This window comes from Ambystoma mexicanum, chromosome 1q (genome assembly GCF_040938575.1).
Source record: "Ambystoma mexicanum isolate Mex_15411 chromosome 1q, UKY_AmexF1_1, whole genome shotgun sequence".
Taxonomy (NCBI): domain Eukaryota; kingdom Metazoa; phylum Chordata; class Amphibia; order Caudata; family Ambystomatidae; genus Ambystoma; species Ambystoma mexicanum.
This window is the reverse complement of record NC_090922.1, coordinates 851,464,076-851,481,358: the sequence shown is the minus strand read 5'-3', so window position 1 is coordinate 851,481,358 and position 17,283 is coordinate 851,464,076. Positions and strand designations below refer to the sequence as shown.

The window sequence follows — 17,283 nt, the reverse complement described above, 5'->3', positions numbered from 1 at the left end:
GTGACATCAGATATGATGGCACCAGCCTCCTTTAGCGCAATCTCAGCTCCTTTTGAATTGTGCAAGGCAACAATTTCATTACTTCTACGGTTATCTAGTGTGACCACTGGTTTGGATTTAATTTTTGGATCACTAGACTGTCGAAAAACGTGTCGGCTGCTTTCAAAGAATACCAATAAATGGTTCCAGAACAATAGACTTTTGCAAATATTTAAACTGACACACAAGTGCATTTATTTTGGAGTGGTTAAGCGCAAACCACCCGTACAAACACTTTGTCCACCCTGCATTTACTTGCTCTTTCCAACTCAGAATTCATTTCAAACAGCATTCACACAGCATTCACTCATTTAAACACACATTCACACAGCATTCACTTCATACATCCACACAGCATCGACTTGCTCATTCACAAAGCATCCATTAGAAACAGCATTCACTCACTTATTCAAACAGACATTCATGCAGCAATAGCTTGCTCTTTCATTCAGCGTTCAAACAGCATTCCTTCATTCAACTAGCCATACATAATATTCTCACTCATTCACACATACATATATACCTATACACCAAAAACATACACATCATACAAACAAAATTAAATTCTACACTTACCTCGATCCTGACCGTCTCCACAATGCCACCTCCTGTGACAAGGGCCCTCTGGCTCCTGTGCACAAGAACAGGAAACAGGAAGCGGAGAGCACTTCCTGGTTCTGGCAGAGAATGCCATATTGTCAGTGTCCCATTCAGTCTCAATGTGCTGGGAGACTCAGGAACACCACCTCATATTCAGCCATGCAGTTACCCAGCCTGCATCCCCAAAAGGCTCTGCAAGGCTGGGAAAGCAAAATGTCCCCATCCTTGCATGGTCCATTGAACATGCGTACTGGGGAATACAAACTGACAAAGGGAAACTATCTTTCCCTTTGAGATTTTAAGCTGTGGCACCTCCATAACGGACGAGGGTACTGCCAGGTCAGCACCCTGTCGCCCTCATGGAGAGCCACCCCTGCCTTTGAGTGGAGAATGGGAGATCATGCTGAAGCTGCATTTCTTTAGCTTCACTCCTGTAATTAAAGGTTGCATGGCACTGACATCACAATTTGAGAATCATAATAAGATCTGCTGGTTGTGGCGTACACATAAGAATGTTTTAATGTATTTGGGTAGTTGTGATGTGGGTTATATGGTATTATTTATACCCAGTAACCCCAGAAGCAGAAAGCTGGTGGTTAGGAGCTGTGGACTTAGATCGGAGATTGAGTTAGCAATTTTTTGCTTGTATTACTTGCTTGTGCTGACAGATACGTGCCACAATCTAAGCAACCAGATTGTAAGGCACACTTGGCATAGATGCTCATTACATATGTATATTATATCAACGTTAGTAATAACAACTACTTCACTCGAGTAATCATGGAATATTTGTATTACAAGTGAGTTGGCCATCACAATTTGCCACTTGTAAGAAAATGACAAACAGGAATTGATTCATTTGTAAAAATGTTCCATGTATTACTATTTATTTGTACTCCATGTGCCTACTGACTAGTTATTGCATGATGTCATTCCAAAGCTTAATATTTGAATTGGTGTCTTGCTCATTGGGCCCATAAATGCAACAAGAAATCTAATACAACTTTTTTTTGCTTTTTAGAAATTACTTGTTCGATACCATATCCACCTGAGAAACTGCTTTTCCGAACGGCACGAAACTTTAAAAATGGCCAAGTTGTGACATTTGAATGTGACAATGGATATACATTGAATGGAGATGAAAAAATACAGTGCTACTATTTTGGATGGTATCCAAATGTTCCTCGCTGTGAAGGTAAATATGGCCACCCTAATCACTTCACATGTATGTTTGTAGAGGATTGCAAAGGCGCAAAGCTAGCTAGGAAGCCACTGCGTGTTGTTCATAAAAGGGAGAGGCATGGTCAGAGCTACAAGAGACACAGGAGGGGAAAGGTAATACTGGAAGAGTAGGGGGGCTGTTGGTATCGGATGTGAGTGAATGCTATATTTCAATAGAATCCGGCACATTGATCTACGCCTAAAGCAAACATTCAAGTAGTTACCTTTACAAATGATAAACCTCTGTTGACCTTGTGAACAACTTAACTTGTGAATAACTTAACATCTTGCATAGTTGTGTTCAGCGGACTCTAAGACAGGGGTGGATACTAGACAAGTGGTAGGTGCAGTATGGACATTCTAATGCAAATGAAATCTTCAGTCTGTTTTCTTTTGAGTGGAATCATGCCCGATAGCCCCCAGTGCTCACACTGATGTTATGCCTCTGCTAAATCTTGGAACTGCTGAAGAAAACCAGTATCCCTCCAACGCTTAGGCGTATACAGGACATCATTACAAGGATGGTAATATTGCAAACACATGGTATTTTTAGTACATCCTATTTTTAAAATGTTACTTAGGCCTTGAATATGTTGAGTAATATCCTTTACATCAGCTAAACCCCTCGTCTCCTTACTCAGTTTAATGAGGTATTTTCTTCTCAGTAAGACATTGTTTAAAGATGAATTGTTTGACAAAGTGTGCCTCCCCTTAGCCCCACACCTCCTTCTGTCCAGAAAAGGGGAGGTGCAGATACTGCGTTGCCTGTCATAACCCAGTCAAAGTCCCTGGATCGGGGCCGGAGGTGGAGGATTTGAGTAAGGTGACTGAAGTAATGGAGGTTACCCAACGTGAACATAGTATTACCCTCAGCTCCCCACTATCATTACCTTTCTCAGTTTAAAAAAGACATACCCCGATACCACAATAAGAGGCATGCAGAATATAATACATATTTATCAAATAATTATGCAAAGGAAACCTTATTTTGTGAAACAAACACTCTCAAGAGAACTCCCAGGTGGAATCTCTCCAATTGTGGATCATCTGATTTGTCTGGTCCACCCTTATCTGGTATTCTTCTTCACCTATCCGGGTAGGTTTCTCATTCTCTGATGGTGTAGCAATGGTCCCCTGCACCACAACCTTGAAAGCAACTGCCATGGAGGAAGTGATCAGTCTGGAACATCTATCCTCCAGTGTAGAACTGGTGTGCACACTAGGTCCCAGAGGAACTAGAGGTGCGTGCGGGTGCAGCTATGATCCTACCTGCACTCGGCACTGCAGGATGACTGCATGCAGTGCTGGGCAAAGTAGGGCTTGGGTTAGGAACAGATGGTGGGCTAGCCTACATCCCGCTCAACTTAATCTTTGTGTCTGCTCAGCCAGCTTATCTATCTGATAATTTTTTCCTTTCATTTCATCCTCTTTTACCTGACTCCTTTTCTAGCCCATTGTCTCTATATTTGTGTCACACCACAGCCTTCGCTCTTTTAAAGCTACCGCTTCTTCATCTTCTTTGGCTTTAGAGCTCTCTTCTTTAGAGCAGTTTTCTTATCTTACTGTTGACTCTGCTTCTACTCATTTTAACACTGCTTTATCATCAACATTTGATCCCTTACACCCTACTACTCCATTTTCTCCCTCTAAAAAGCAATCTCAGCCGTGGCTCTCTTCTGATCGTCACTCTCTTTGATAGGCCCTACATAAGGATGAACGTTGTTGGAAAAAATCACATAGCCTTGAAGATCTACATTCTTTATCCTCCCTTCACTCTTCTTATGATTCTTCTCTCTTAGCTGCAAAGACACAATTGTTTTATTTTCTTGCTCTTTCTATTTCCATCATCCTCAATGCCTTTTTCAATTCTTGAGCTCTATTCTCTCACCTTGTCCTCCTGATCCCACTCTGTCTTCTTCTTTGTCAGCCACTGACTTTGCTGACTTTTTTACCGTTAAAGTAGCCTTGCTTGCTCATCTTTTCACTCAACCGCCACTCCTACATCTCCTCTATCTGCTACTTCTTCTCCTTTCAGTAGCTCCACTTCACTCTCTTCCTTTTCTCCTCTATCTGATTCGGACACTAAATTATTCCTGGCGAGGGCTCAACCCGCTGCATCCCCTTTGGATCCGATACCTTCTGCTCTCATTTCCTCTATATATTCTCCTTTGGTTCCTTAGCTTACTGTTTTGAACATTTTTATTAATTCGGTGCACCTTTACTGTGGGCTGTTTGCACAGCCCCGGTAAAGGCACCCATGGGTGATCATTTTACCAAAATGCCGGCTGTTTTCTTTTTTCACCATTTCAGCATTCCATGTACTTTCCTGTTCCTTCTCCTGACATCCAGGGTATGAAATTCCTTTGTGTTAACTTTATCTTCGGCAGGAATCCTGTGCATTTCCTGCTCAGGCTCCCGAGTGTCTGTGAAGGCAGGAAGCGAGGGAAAAGTCCAAAACTCCACTGCCCATTGTTTTCCATCCTGACTGTGAGAATCCAGTTCAAACTAGAAGGCTGGCTGTCCTGAAAGGACTGCCAACCGCCCAAGTTTGAATGTTGCATGTCTGTTTGATTGGCTGTGGTCCTGCATAAAAGTCTGATACTGGAAGCTGAAGAGGTAGTCGACCACTGGAATCCAAACCAACTAGGGAGATGAAGAACCCGCAGCTGAGAAGATTTCCAGCGACCATGGAGCCTTCTGTGTAACCAGAGCCTACTGTAGCCCTTCCTTCCAATCTACCTGGTACTTTCAAAACAATGACCCCAACCCAGAGCCTGGTGAGACCCACTAGTCTCAAGATGATCTGCATTTTGAACCATCCCACGCCATGCTGAAAACTTAAGGGGCTGCAATACCCTAATACCCTCAGACGTCGAGCCATTGTGCATGCACAGTCTTCTGAATTCTGAATCTTGCTGAAACTTTGTGGGCATCCTGCTGGATCTCCAGAGGCATGACTCGGGTCCAAAAAGTCCCCTTACCAGAGTGCTGGACGTTGCAAATGACAGGAATCTGACCAGCGATATTCTTGCTACTTCTGTGCTCCTAAAAAGGCATCAAATCCACAGAGCCACATCCAGTCATGAGGAAACTCTAGCTTGGAGCCTTCGCCTGTGACCCCTACTGCAAAAGTCCTTTCTTCCATCTTCTTGACATAGGAATCCGTTGACGGGGTTTTTGGCTGTAGATCCTGAAGTCTTCCTGCTGCAACTTTTCTTCTGTGATGAGGTACTGTGTTGGCTAGGGTATTTTACCTACCTTAAGCCTTTGTGATTTTTCATAGCTTTGGGGTGTTTTCTGTGATTGGGAGGCTTGAAACACTTGTGTATAGGTGGGTTATAAATGTCATATCATATCACTCATCCGGTTCACCCAGGCCCACTGTGGTATCCTCCTATGGTGTCTTCTCTGATGCCCCTGGACCCTCAACTAACTTTAAAGTGAAAGAATGACTTGTTTGAACAGTCTTCTTCTGGAACTGACTTTGCCTTCAACTGAACCCTATCTCACCCTGCCTACAGCTGGCACCTAGACCACTAGGGTCCCTCTACTGCCTATGAGTGAACTCATGCTATAGAATAAGGGAAGGACTGGATAAGAAACGGGTTTTGCCTTGACAAGAATAACAAGTGTGCGAATGTTACTTACTTGTAAAAGAAGTTGGTTGGTAACTGTAACTCTGAGAGTGCACAGTTGCACAAGTTCATACTTACCTTGAATGGCACTATTTTGCAAAATATATAAAAGGTTACTTTCCTGTGGATTGGTTGTGCCTCTTCCCAAAAATGAATGCTGTTGTTTTCACTTTACTATTCCTGTTAGGATAAATGTATGAGTGTCTCCAATTGGGTTTTGCTTCCCCAGACTTGCTGTTAGCCTGTTCAGAATAAGTCTGCCTTAGGTTACACTTACCTCTTAAGTTGCTGATAGTTCTTTTAAAAAGTAAATCAGTTTTACTTACCTTGTGTTAGCTGTGTGCCACCCTAAAACAAGTTAGTTATCGCTTACCTTGCCTGAACTGATCTGAACAGCAAACGGTAATAGAATATTACAACATTGGCCCTCATTACAAGTCAGGCAGTGGACCATGGTGCTATTAGCACCATGGTCCATGCCGGATTCTGCCATGGTGGATGGCGGAATTACCGCCCCATTCCAAGGTAAGTGGGGCGGTAATTCCCCATTCACCATTTGCCCTTCCCCATTTTTGCCCCATAGGGCATAATGGGGATGGGGAAGGCGCTAATTACGGCACCGTAAATTACGGTGCCGTAATTAGCACCAAGGTCGCTTAGCGTCTTGGACTTAAACGCCTGCAAAAAGCAGGCTTTAAAGTGTGAATCAGGCGTTAAGGGTTAACGGCGCCGACAGCGCCGTTAAACCCTTAACGCCTGACTTGTAATGAGGGCCATTGAGTCTTACCTGCCTAGAATAGCTGTGTACCATTCCTGAAAAGTGTTCCTTTAGGTGTAGCGGACCTTGGTCTGCCTGGTGCATACAGCATTAGTATAAAGTAGAGTTTTTGCTTATCTTAGCCTGTGTTCCACTGTGCTGAACAGCAGCTGTAATTGTATATTTCACCAAAAAAGTCTTACTCACCTAATATAACTGTGGGTTATCACAAAAGTAGTAGTATCTGTGTTCCACTATTCAGAAAAGTGTATGTACATGTTGGTTTACTATGTGATTTCTTGCTGAGTGTCACTGCATAACTGAAAGGGTCTACTACCCTACTTGTATTGATGAAAGTAATCAAAGTAATCTGTGGTTTTACCCCCCCTAGAAATACTGTTAGGTGCTCTAAATAAGATAAGGTATGTGCTTTGATCTGTTTATTTAAAGCATAGTGTTGTGTTTTTATTATGTGTTTGTATGCTTTATAATAGTACTTACTTGCCCAACAATCTCGTGGTCTGCTTGTATATAAAATAAACCCTTTATTTTTAACAATACATAGGGCCTCACTATAAGTCAGGCGGTAAGGGGTTAATGGCGACGGTAAAAGTGCCGGCGCCGTCAACCCCGTACTGCCTGATTACGAGGTCCCCTCGTGGGACACGCTCTGCACGTCTGGTTTTACCAGATGTACAGAGCGGGTCCCGCGAGGGCTAGAGGGAGCAAACAACGGGCCGCTCGTAATCGGCCCGTTGTTTGCTCCCTCTCCCATTCCCATTCAGCCCTATGGGGGCTGAAATGGGAATGGGGAAGGTTCGAGCCCGGGTTCCTGAAGGGAGGAATTGCTGGGCCCTCCGAACTCGGAATGGCCTGGTAATTCCCCATTCTGGGAACCCGGCTCGGACCCGATTTTGGCGGCAGCCATGCCGCCAATAGCGGCATGGCTACCGCCAAAGTCGTAATGATGGCCATTGTGTGTCATTGTTTCTTTGTACCATATGTTTACTACAATTTCTTTGTACTGATTTTACAGCCCTCTCTCCCTAGTAAGATAAGACTGGCTGCTCTGTCTACACTACTATAAATTCATGTGGTACAGCCTTATACTAAGAGTGGAGTCTTGTACTGTCTCAGTTGAAAGGTTTTACTAAGTCCTTGGACTTCAGAAAAAACTGTCCTAACAGATACCAGAGGAAAGCTCAGTTCCAAGGTCACTACTAGCACCAATAGGATAGGGATGTAAGTCATTCACAGCCAAAATGGGACCGCAAGGATCAACTACTCCACTTGCACAATTGTTTCTGAAGGTTCCTCAGAACTAGTGAGAAAGGTGGGTAGAGACACCACTGAGTATTCTCCTTGAAGGCAAACAGGTCCACAATTGGGTTGCCGAATGTCCAACCAATCTGGAGAAAGGCACTAGATGCCCAAGTCATTAACAAGGAAAAGGGAAAGATTTAATAAAAGTCCGCCTGCCTGTCTCTATGTTGAGAGTTCCCTGAAGGTGAACCACCCAGGATGATGGAAGATGTCTTTCTTCCCAGAAAATGTAACAACTGACACCTGGTTCAGTGATTGAGCTTGTGTTCCCACCTAGCTATATATGTATGCTTTTGTGAACATGTTGTCCTTTCGTATAAATACTGCATTGTTTTCCAAGTAGGATGAAAAGGTCTGCAAGGCTCTGAGTACTGCAGACAGTACCTTCTAATGGATTATTGCGAACTCTCCCAGAGGGACTACCTTCATTGAGCCAATTTGATTATCAGAATGGCTTCTAAGCCCATCTGCTGGTACTTGTTTTCCTGCTATCAGCTGATGTGGTAACATTGATAAATCATTGTCCACGTTTCACAGATTGAGTGAGGGCAACAACCTTCTTGACCCTGCCCACTCTGTCTTCAGACCCCTCAATGAAACTGATTCCTCCCTGGTCTCTATCTGGGATGACTTGAAAAGAACAGCAGGCTCTCAGGGCTGCACTGCTCTCACCCTCCTTGACCTCTCAGCAGCCTTCAACACGTTAACCACTCCACCCTCGCAAACAGACTGTTTGCCCTAGGCATAAGGGGCAATGCCCTCAGATGGATCGCCTCTTTCCTCTCTGGCTGCTCCCAAATTGTCTCCATCCTTTCTCCTCTTCGCCCTGCCCAGTGCCATACAGAGTCCCCCAGGTAGCCTCCCTCTTCCCCCTACTCTTAAACCTCTACCTTTCGCCCCTCCCCAAGCTCACCCATTTCAACAATCCCACGTGTAACAACTATGCTGATGACACCCAGATTATCCTCATGATTCACAATTCCCCCTCCTCACCCCACCCAGACCTCTCATCCTGCCACTCAGACATTGAACCCTGGATGATGAACAATCACCTGCTCCTCAGCCTTCGAGAAAACGAAATCCTAATCTGCGGCAAAACAGCTCTCTTCCCCAACCTATCCCTTGGCCGCACTCATCCTCCAACCTATCCCTTGGCCCTTGGACCTGTGACCACTGCATCCGCCTCAGTGAAAAACCTAGGATGCACTTTTAGCTCAGACCTGACCCTCTCCTATCACATCCATCCAGTCTTCAGATCATGCACCTTCCACATCTACATACTCAAGTGGATCTTTTCTTATCTCTCCTACGCCACAGAGTTTATTCAATCATGGCCATCATCCTCTCACACCTAGAATACTCAAACTCCCTTTACCTAGGCGTGTCTACATTTCAACTGAGAAAGCTGCAACGGATTCAAAGCTCCACAGCAAAGCTCCTCCTCGTATTCTCCCACAGAAAACACATCCCCCCTGCACTCAGGACACTCCACTGGCTGCCCATTAGCTAAAGCCATGCACATTACCCGCACAATTCACAAGAAAGGCCGGATTTCCTACAAAACAAGCTCACTCGCTACCACCCCACCAGAATCCTCAGACCTGGCTTTGCACACCTACTGGTAATCGCTCCTTTCAAGATCTCAAGATTAGGAGGTGCCTGTTTCTCTGTTCTCGCACCCACTTTCTGGAACTCTCTGCCACTCACGCTCTGTCTCATAGAGAATCCTCAGGCCTTGATCACACTGATCATCCCGTAGGAGGATAATCAGGCACCTCAGACCCCTCACTCGTATTTGGAAATGCAGGTAATTCTAAAGCACAGGAGGGTGGGCCATGCCGCTGCATGTAATCATGAAATGGGGACCTTGTTTTCTCACTAGAAGGAACTAGGGATGGCAAGCTCTTACTCTAAGAACACCTCAGAGGGTGACAATTCTGCATTAATTTAGCACTTAGATCACATGTGAAACATAGCACTGCTGCTTCTACATAATGGGACCCAAGAAGTAGATACTGTAAATTTCAATAAATCATACCTTTGCCAAATTAGTAAACCCAAGTGAAAGTTCATCCACAGGATTACATAGAACAATTTAACCTACTTCAAAAATACTAATCTGGTTTCAGGCACAGGAGATGACCAGACATGATATGATAGGTTATTTATAACGTGCTTAATACCGAGAGGTTTCTAAACGCGGACCCGGGGATCGAACCTGTGTTGCTCTGTGTCGTCTTGTTTCCAAGGCGAGCACGTTGCCACTGATCTATCCTCCCAAGATACCAGTTATCATACGAGAGGCCTACCTTGTTACCATTGATGAAGGCCAGTTTGCAGCCCCTATTTCCAATGAACTATCAGTGACCCCCAACCTATAGACTGTGACATACTGATCAAAAGACGAAAGGAATAGATGGGTTTCTCAGAACATCATGGCATGGGTTCTATCTTCCATCTGAAACCCTAAACACAAAATTAAGTTCCCCCAATATTTCTAACAATGGATCACATATGGGCCCTTAGCTATTAAATTATATATGTGCCCACTGTCAGAGCAAATCAACCAACATCAACTAGATTTCTAGATATATACAGATGATACTAATCTCCATCTCTATCAGTCTGTCACTCCATACATTAAGGGAAAGCATGTATAACACTTATCCTAGCCAAACTTACCATACTAGTGGCAGACAGGCATGCTGGTCTCTATCTGTAATGCATGGGATATCTACTTTGGATGGATGACTTATTAATATAAAACTGCGATGATAGGATTGTTCCTTATTATGTTTGGTTCAACATTAAGCCATACTGCATTTGCCTGGCAGCGATGTTCCCATGACGCAAACATTTCAGTCCAACAGTGCAAAGAAACAATTCATCTGAGTGACCCGCTTAAGTTCTGGTTACTCATGCTAATTCTCATGTCCTTGGGGAAGGATGTGTGTGACCCTGAGGGGACCACACCAAACAATGACCAGTTACTGATCAAGGTTTCCATACCTGAAGAGGGCCTGTGGGGTAGTCAAGCTAAAGCAGGAAATTAGTGAAAACCAAACAAATTATCTTTATATTATGTCCCAGGGGAGTGTGACGGATAAACGAGAAAGTGACAACGAATATATAAATAGAAACGAAAAATGAAAAAAGTACTTATCTTTTCTTCTGTTTTCTTCTCTTGAAACATTCTCAGTCCATCCTCAAATTTAGGAAACCCCCCAAATTTTCTGAAAAAGAGCATCTTTTTTCAGCATCGATAGTACCACCTTTTCAATGTTACAAACCTAATCCATTTCTTCCAACAATTAATGAATTTTCGGAAAGCCAACCGATTTCCAATTTTGCAATATTATATTTTTTGCTGCTAACACCCCATTCAAAATCCAAGTGGCATGGTGATGATTCAACTCTTCTAGTAAATTATCTTCTCCCAGGAGCAATGTCTCGAAGTCAAACTCCAAATCTTCATTCACTACTCTGTTCATCACTTCGGTTGTTTCTTTCCAAAATGCTGTCACCTTGTAACAATGTGACATTCCCAAAACATATGCTCCATTGTCCCGTGGGTGTGACCACAGCCCCAACATGCAGCGTTTTTTATTTTTATTTTTTTTTCTCCTCCGATTTTCTTCTAGATCTTAAGTCTGGATAACATTTAGCTGGATGGATGTTGGGGTGGAGGGAGCTGGTTAACTTATTGCTGCATTTAGGCTGGCTGAATTGTTTATGCTGAAGTTATTGTATTTTGATTTGTTTGTTTGATAATTTGAATAAAATAGTTTAAAAAAAAGAGAAGTGACAGCAAGAATACATGTGGTTTGGGGAAGGTGAAAACAACTCAAATATGTGTCTCTCATGACAGGAATACACTCGTGCAGCCATTAAGGGTCAACTCCCGCATGATAGTAGCACTAACACAAACACAACATTCTTTAGCTGTCCAGTGGTTCAACAATATATTTGGATATGGAAAAGAATCCCAGGCTGCTAGAGTATATGATGAAAAGATTTAGCTCCTGCTGGATATGGTTCAGAAATGTGAACACCTGCCTCACTTGGCCAATTAGAATGCCTGAAATGTTGTTCTTTGGAGCTTTAATGTTATGTTATAGCCCTTTCACACTTCCTCAATGTGCATTCACGAGTAGATCAGGGTATTCTCCAGCATTGCATCTTTCATGGATTAACATGCTGTGTATATTCCCCGTCATCAGGCTGGGAAACCCTGGTTACTTTGACTTAGTAATTTTCCTATGGAAAAACGTGATGACGTCGTGGGTGCTTTTGGTACCCACCAATGGGATGTTGAGTGTATAGCTCTGCCCCAGTAGCTTCTCCTCAGATTTCACCCGTCTTCTGAGCTGTTGGGATTCCTCATGTTTCTCTCCTGAGAGAAAATATTTCATTGAAAATTTACTACGGTTTCCAGTTCCAACCATGGAAACATCAGGACCTAAGAAGTCCTTATTCTGGCCATGCGAAACCTGCAGCCTAAAAAACGTTCACGAGGTGGACAGGCAAACAGAGTGTCTTTACTACCTATCCCCGAACCATTCCACTGGTGGCTGTGACATCTGCCAGGGTTTCTCTCAAAAGACCCTGAAGGATAGGAACCAACGCCTAATCTGCTGGCTCAATGAAGGAGCATATCTGGGGTCTGAGGGTGGCTCGTCAGAGTGGTAGAGCAACCACTCCCTCGGACAGGAGGTCACTGTCAAGACAGAGGTACAGATCTGAGGAGCCGGTGGCAAAGAAGGAAAAGACAGGTGAGGCAAAATTGTCCTCGGGGCACGATAAAGCCAAACACTCTTTACCTGTAAAGAAACCTCCACCTATTGGTGAAAAGTCCCATTCAGGGTCCAGACACACTTCCAAAGGTCCATTGTCGATGTCACCGTCAGACAAACCAAGGCAGAAGGGCTTGCCACCATCGTCAAAATCTGCAGACCTGTCCAGGAAGTCTCCTCTGTCGATGGACAAACACCGAGCCAAATCGGCTACGGCATCCTGCTCGATCTCATCGTTGAAAAAGTCTACCTCGACAAGTGGCAAAGAACACTACTCGTCGTCGGAATCTCGGAGATCCTCCTCCGGCCATGAGTCATCATTGAGACACCCGTCAACGAGCAAATTGTCGTCAAAGTCTACTCCGACGACAACACCATCGACAACGGCATCGACCACAACGACGACGGCATCTTAGTCAGGGTCAACGGCTCATCTCCCATCGACGACCACTTTGATGACAACCACCTGATCGACAACCACCCCGTCGACGACCAAGAAGAAGTTGTCTGCTGAAAAGCATATGCTACTGGCGAAGATTTCGGGAATTACCGTCAGAAGGCAATATATTGTTCCCTAAAGGTATTTTAAAAACCACAACTGGGACCACCATCGACAACGGCATCGACCACAACGACGACGGCATCTTAGTCAGGGTCCACGGCTCATCTCCCATCGACGACCACTTTGATGACAACCACCTGATCGACAACCACCCCGTCGACGACCAAGAAGAAGTTGTCTGCTGAAAAGCATATGCTACTGGCGAAGATTTCGGGAATTACCGTCAGAAGGCAATATATTGTTCCCTAAAGGTATTTTAAAAACCACAACTGGGACCACGATGCGGCGTGACCAGGCTCCCCTGGTAATGTCTCCTATGGAGTACCCAGTTATCATGCCAGAAGACATTCTACAGCATGAGATTACGTCTGATTTTGAGCCTCCAGCAAGCAAATGTCAAGGTATTTTAGTATCCGATCCTGAAGAAGGAACTTATGATCCTCCTATCCAGACACCATCTAGAGAGGAAAACACGCCTCTAAGGTCTCAAACACCTACTCTGCCATCAACATCTGGAGGAATAGGCTGTATGCAGACACAATACCCCCTTATAAATCCACAATCCCTGTTTTCCCTGCAGGTTCTTACTACACTGCAGTCTGTTAGGTGAGCTTGACGCCAGGCTTCCACTTCCTCAAGCTCAAGCAATTCAACCTTATGGAGAACCTTACGTTACCCCTCAACGAAGGGATCCAACCTATCCATGTAGAGACCAGGGCATACGCCCTAGGATTCAAACACCTCTGAAAACTCTAACTCCACGTACATTCAGTCCACATAGGAGAGACCAAGAAGAAGGGGAATTGGTCGACACAGACCAAGACACTGATCCGAGGGATACAAGTTCCACCGCCTCCTCATCTCCACAGAGAGAGCTGACACATGGGACACAGGTCCAGACCAAGATACACCTGGTAGCCCGGTGTTAGGGAGAATTCTCTGTTTAGGCTGAATTTCCTAACCTAGTGAGTCCCCCAGCAGCTTTGCTGGATTTCTGGAGTTTGTTTTTTTCCTCCTGCTAAGAGTGAGACTCTTTTCCTCCCACTCTTGGACATGATTTATGGTGTTCCTTTGACTGTTAATGTGTTTTATGGGCTATGGGGTCCTTTACTCCTTAGGGTCTCATGTGTTTTTATTATGTGTGTTACACAGCACCCTCCGTGCAGTAACACAGGGGTGTCATAGTGACCCCCCACCATAGACTCCAGACCCTGGGACTGACTACTATCTCCCAGGGCATGTAAAGTCACCATTGGCTTTACTAGTCCCAAATTATTAAAAGAAACCAGTACAAACCATCATATTGTGGACATACTGGTCGGGGCAATTCGATTGCCCCGGGGTCTGTTAGTCGAGGGGGAACGTCTCCGTCCCCCCTGATCGAGTTTTGGCTGGTGGCAGTGGAAACTACTTTTTATATTCGACCGCAAATATTTTCCTATGGGATTTTCCCATTGTTCGAGGCTACCAACTTTATTTATTTAAATCTCATAGTCTCGAACATACCGCCGGTTTATTTATTTAATATTAATTCGCAGGTTGGTATTTTTTGCCAGGACTCGATTCTAAAATGGCATCTTGTTCTCTTCTGTGACTCCAACCCAAGTCGAGCCCTTTGTTCCACTTTTTGGCAGGCTTCTCCACAGAAGCCTCCAAAAGTGGTGCCACTCTGTCTGGGTACCACAGGGGATGTGGGAGGGGGTTTAGGCACCCTGGGCTGAGTTACCTTGGTAACTCAAGTCACACTCTTGTGTGATTGGCCCAAGTGGTGAGCCGGCCGGCTCACCACTTAGCATGTTTGATTGACAGCTAGGCTAAGTGAATGGGGGTATGCTGCATAAAAGCAGGGCTTTGGGGACTGGAACTTCAGAAGTCGCCACAGGACCTGAGAATCCAACGAGGGAGAAGCTGAGCCGACCTACCACGACGACACCACCGGTGGAGCCCTGCGGAACCGACTCACCACTTCCCGACGACAGAGAAGATCTCCCAGCTGGAGAGGCTGCTTCCCCTGACTGGTGGGCACAACCAGTTTTACCTTCTTTTCTTCGCACCCCAGACCGGTTTGTGGTCGAACTGCCTGTGCCAAGCACCCCGACGGCCGGATAGCCACTCACCACTGAACCGCGAATCAACGGACCGCTCCTTGTACCTGAGAAACTCTGCGGCTGGTTTCTTCCCTGGCAGTGCAACGGACTCCTGTCTTCCTCCACGACGAGATCCTCTCGTCCCCCGGACGAAGCACCGACTTGCATCCGCTGCCAGGAACAACTGCCCCCGCTGGAGCCTTCTCGCCACTTTAAGGTACCGTGTCCACCAGGCCACCCTTTCTAAAGATTGCTACAAGGTAATAATAACTCCTTAACCTTCTGGACTGGGCTGGCCGCCTTGACCCTCTAACTGGTCCCTTTCTTTGATCCAACTCCTTTTGTGCACTGCAACCGTGTGACCTTGGCCACATTTCATTTTGATCCTCTGAAAGTGGATCCGGCCTATTGAACTCTAACTTCACGGTTTTCCTTTGCCTTCCTCTCTTGTTATGTTCTTGTAAATGTGTTGGGATCTGTTTCAACTTGTTCTCTGCTTTTCTTTCCCTTTTAAAAACGAACTATTAGAGTGCCATCTACGTTAAGCGTTCACCGCTGTCTGAAAATAAGTGGGGCTTTACTTAAGACTTGTCTAATATTCTTTTAAGGGAGTGTATATCTTTTAGTGACAATGTTTTTGAATTGCTTACTATTGGTGCCTGTGTGTTTTTCTAGATGTGGTTTTAAATAAATAATTATATCTCTTTTACACCAAGCCCTGGTCAGTGTTTACTTGTTCTGTTGTGTTCTCTTGACCTATTGTGAATACTCTGTATACTGCCTAACTCTTCTTGAGGGAAGTCTGACTGCTCAGCCACAGCTACCAAGTGAATCTGTGTGGTACAGACTGCTACCATGTGGGTTTACTGCCAAACACCTGTAGTCTTAAATCTTTTGCAGTGGTCCCAGAGGGAACTGCACAGGTTTCTGCTTAACACCCGGCTCAGCCTTCACCTCCGGACGATATCTGGGCATTTCACTCCATGATGTCCAAGGCATGGCAGGAGTTTGGCCTAATTCCAGATGAGGAGAAGAAAGTTTGTTTCCTCTTCGACCATATGGATTAACGCAGGAAGGCAGTCTTCTCCATACCCATTCTGGATCATGTGTGGCAGGAGGGCCTCCGTACTATGAAACATCCTTTTACGGAGCCGGCGGTTAAAGGAAGCTTGGAGAAGAACTTTAAGGCTCCAGATACTACACTGAAATGCCTCACTTCGCAACCTGCTCCAGAGTCGGTTGTCTCAGCGACAGCAAGCCTAATGACTCGAGCACAATATGTGTCCCACTCCGCCAGACAAAGAATATTGGAAAATTGATGCCTTTGGAAAGAAGGTTCGCACCATTGGCGCGACAACAGTTAAAGCAGCCAATGCCCTGGCAATTGTCACTCGATATGATCGAGATATGTGGCACTGTTTGGCACCTTTAATTGAAACAATTTCCAGAACAGCAGAGAAAAGAGGCCATGATGTAGGTGCACGAAGGAACGGAAGCCTCGATCACAGCATCAACATTGCTATAGACCTTGCTGAAACTGGGTTCAAGCAGATCGGCAATGGTGTGGTTCTTAGATGCCAGGCATGGCTACATTGCATGGATTTTCGCCAGGAAGTACAACACAAGGTCATTGATATGCCATGTGAAAGGGAAAATCTGTTCGGCGACTAAATTGATGAGGCCCTTAAAGCCATGAAAGCTATGTCTCTCACAGCCCTTCAAAGCAGGAGGTCCTTTCGCTCCTTTCGCTCCTTTCGAGGAGCCTCAGGCAATGCAAGATTCTCAGCCTCCAGAGACAACAAGAACTATGGTAGGGTGGATATTACTCACAGGGCTACAAGCGGAATTATCAATCCTACCAGCGCAACAGAGAATACCAGGGGCAAAGAATGCGCAGGTCTGCCACCTCGAAGAAAGGTAGGCAAAATAAGGCACAACAATGACTGCCGCAAGGGCAGTCAGGTGGTGGGAAATGTGGCGTTCTACCTCGATGATTGGCAAACAATAGCGAATGACAGGTGGGGGGGTAGATGCAATACAGTACGGCCACTTGTTGGAGTTCATGCGCCAAAAAATCCTGATCCCCCTACAAAGGTATCTCACCCACATCATCAAGTTTTACAGCACAAGATACTTCAAATGCTAAGAAAACAAGCCATCGCAAAGGTTCCTCATCAGCAAGAGGAAAGGGAGTATACTCCAGGTACTTGGTCGTACTTGGACGATTGGCTAGTTCGAGGGTCAACGTATCAACAAGCCTTATCTT

General features: G+C 45.1%; 1 protein-coding gene across 3 annotated transcripts in view; it reads left to right on the top strand.

Moving 5' to 3' along the window:
- Positions 1 to 17,283, top strand: part of LOC138538019 (coagulation factor XIII B chain-like) — a 792,475-nt gene that overhangs the window by 334,226 nt on the left and 440,966 nt on the right. For all 3 annotated transcript variants that reach the window (XM_069641499.1, XM_069641498.1, XM_069641497.1), the window contains exon 7: positions 1,661 to 1,834. In XM_069641499.1, the coding sequence (XP_069497600.1) occupies positions 1,661 to 1,834 (174 nt within the window). The remainder of the gene's footprint in view (positions 1 to 1,660; positions 1,835 to 17,283) is intronic.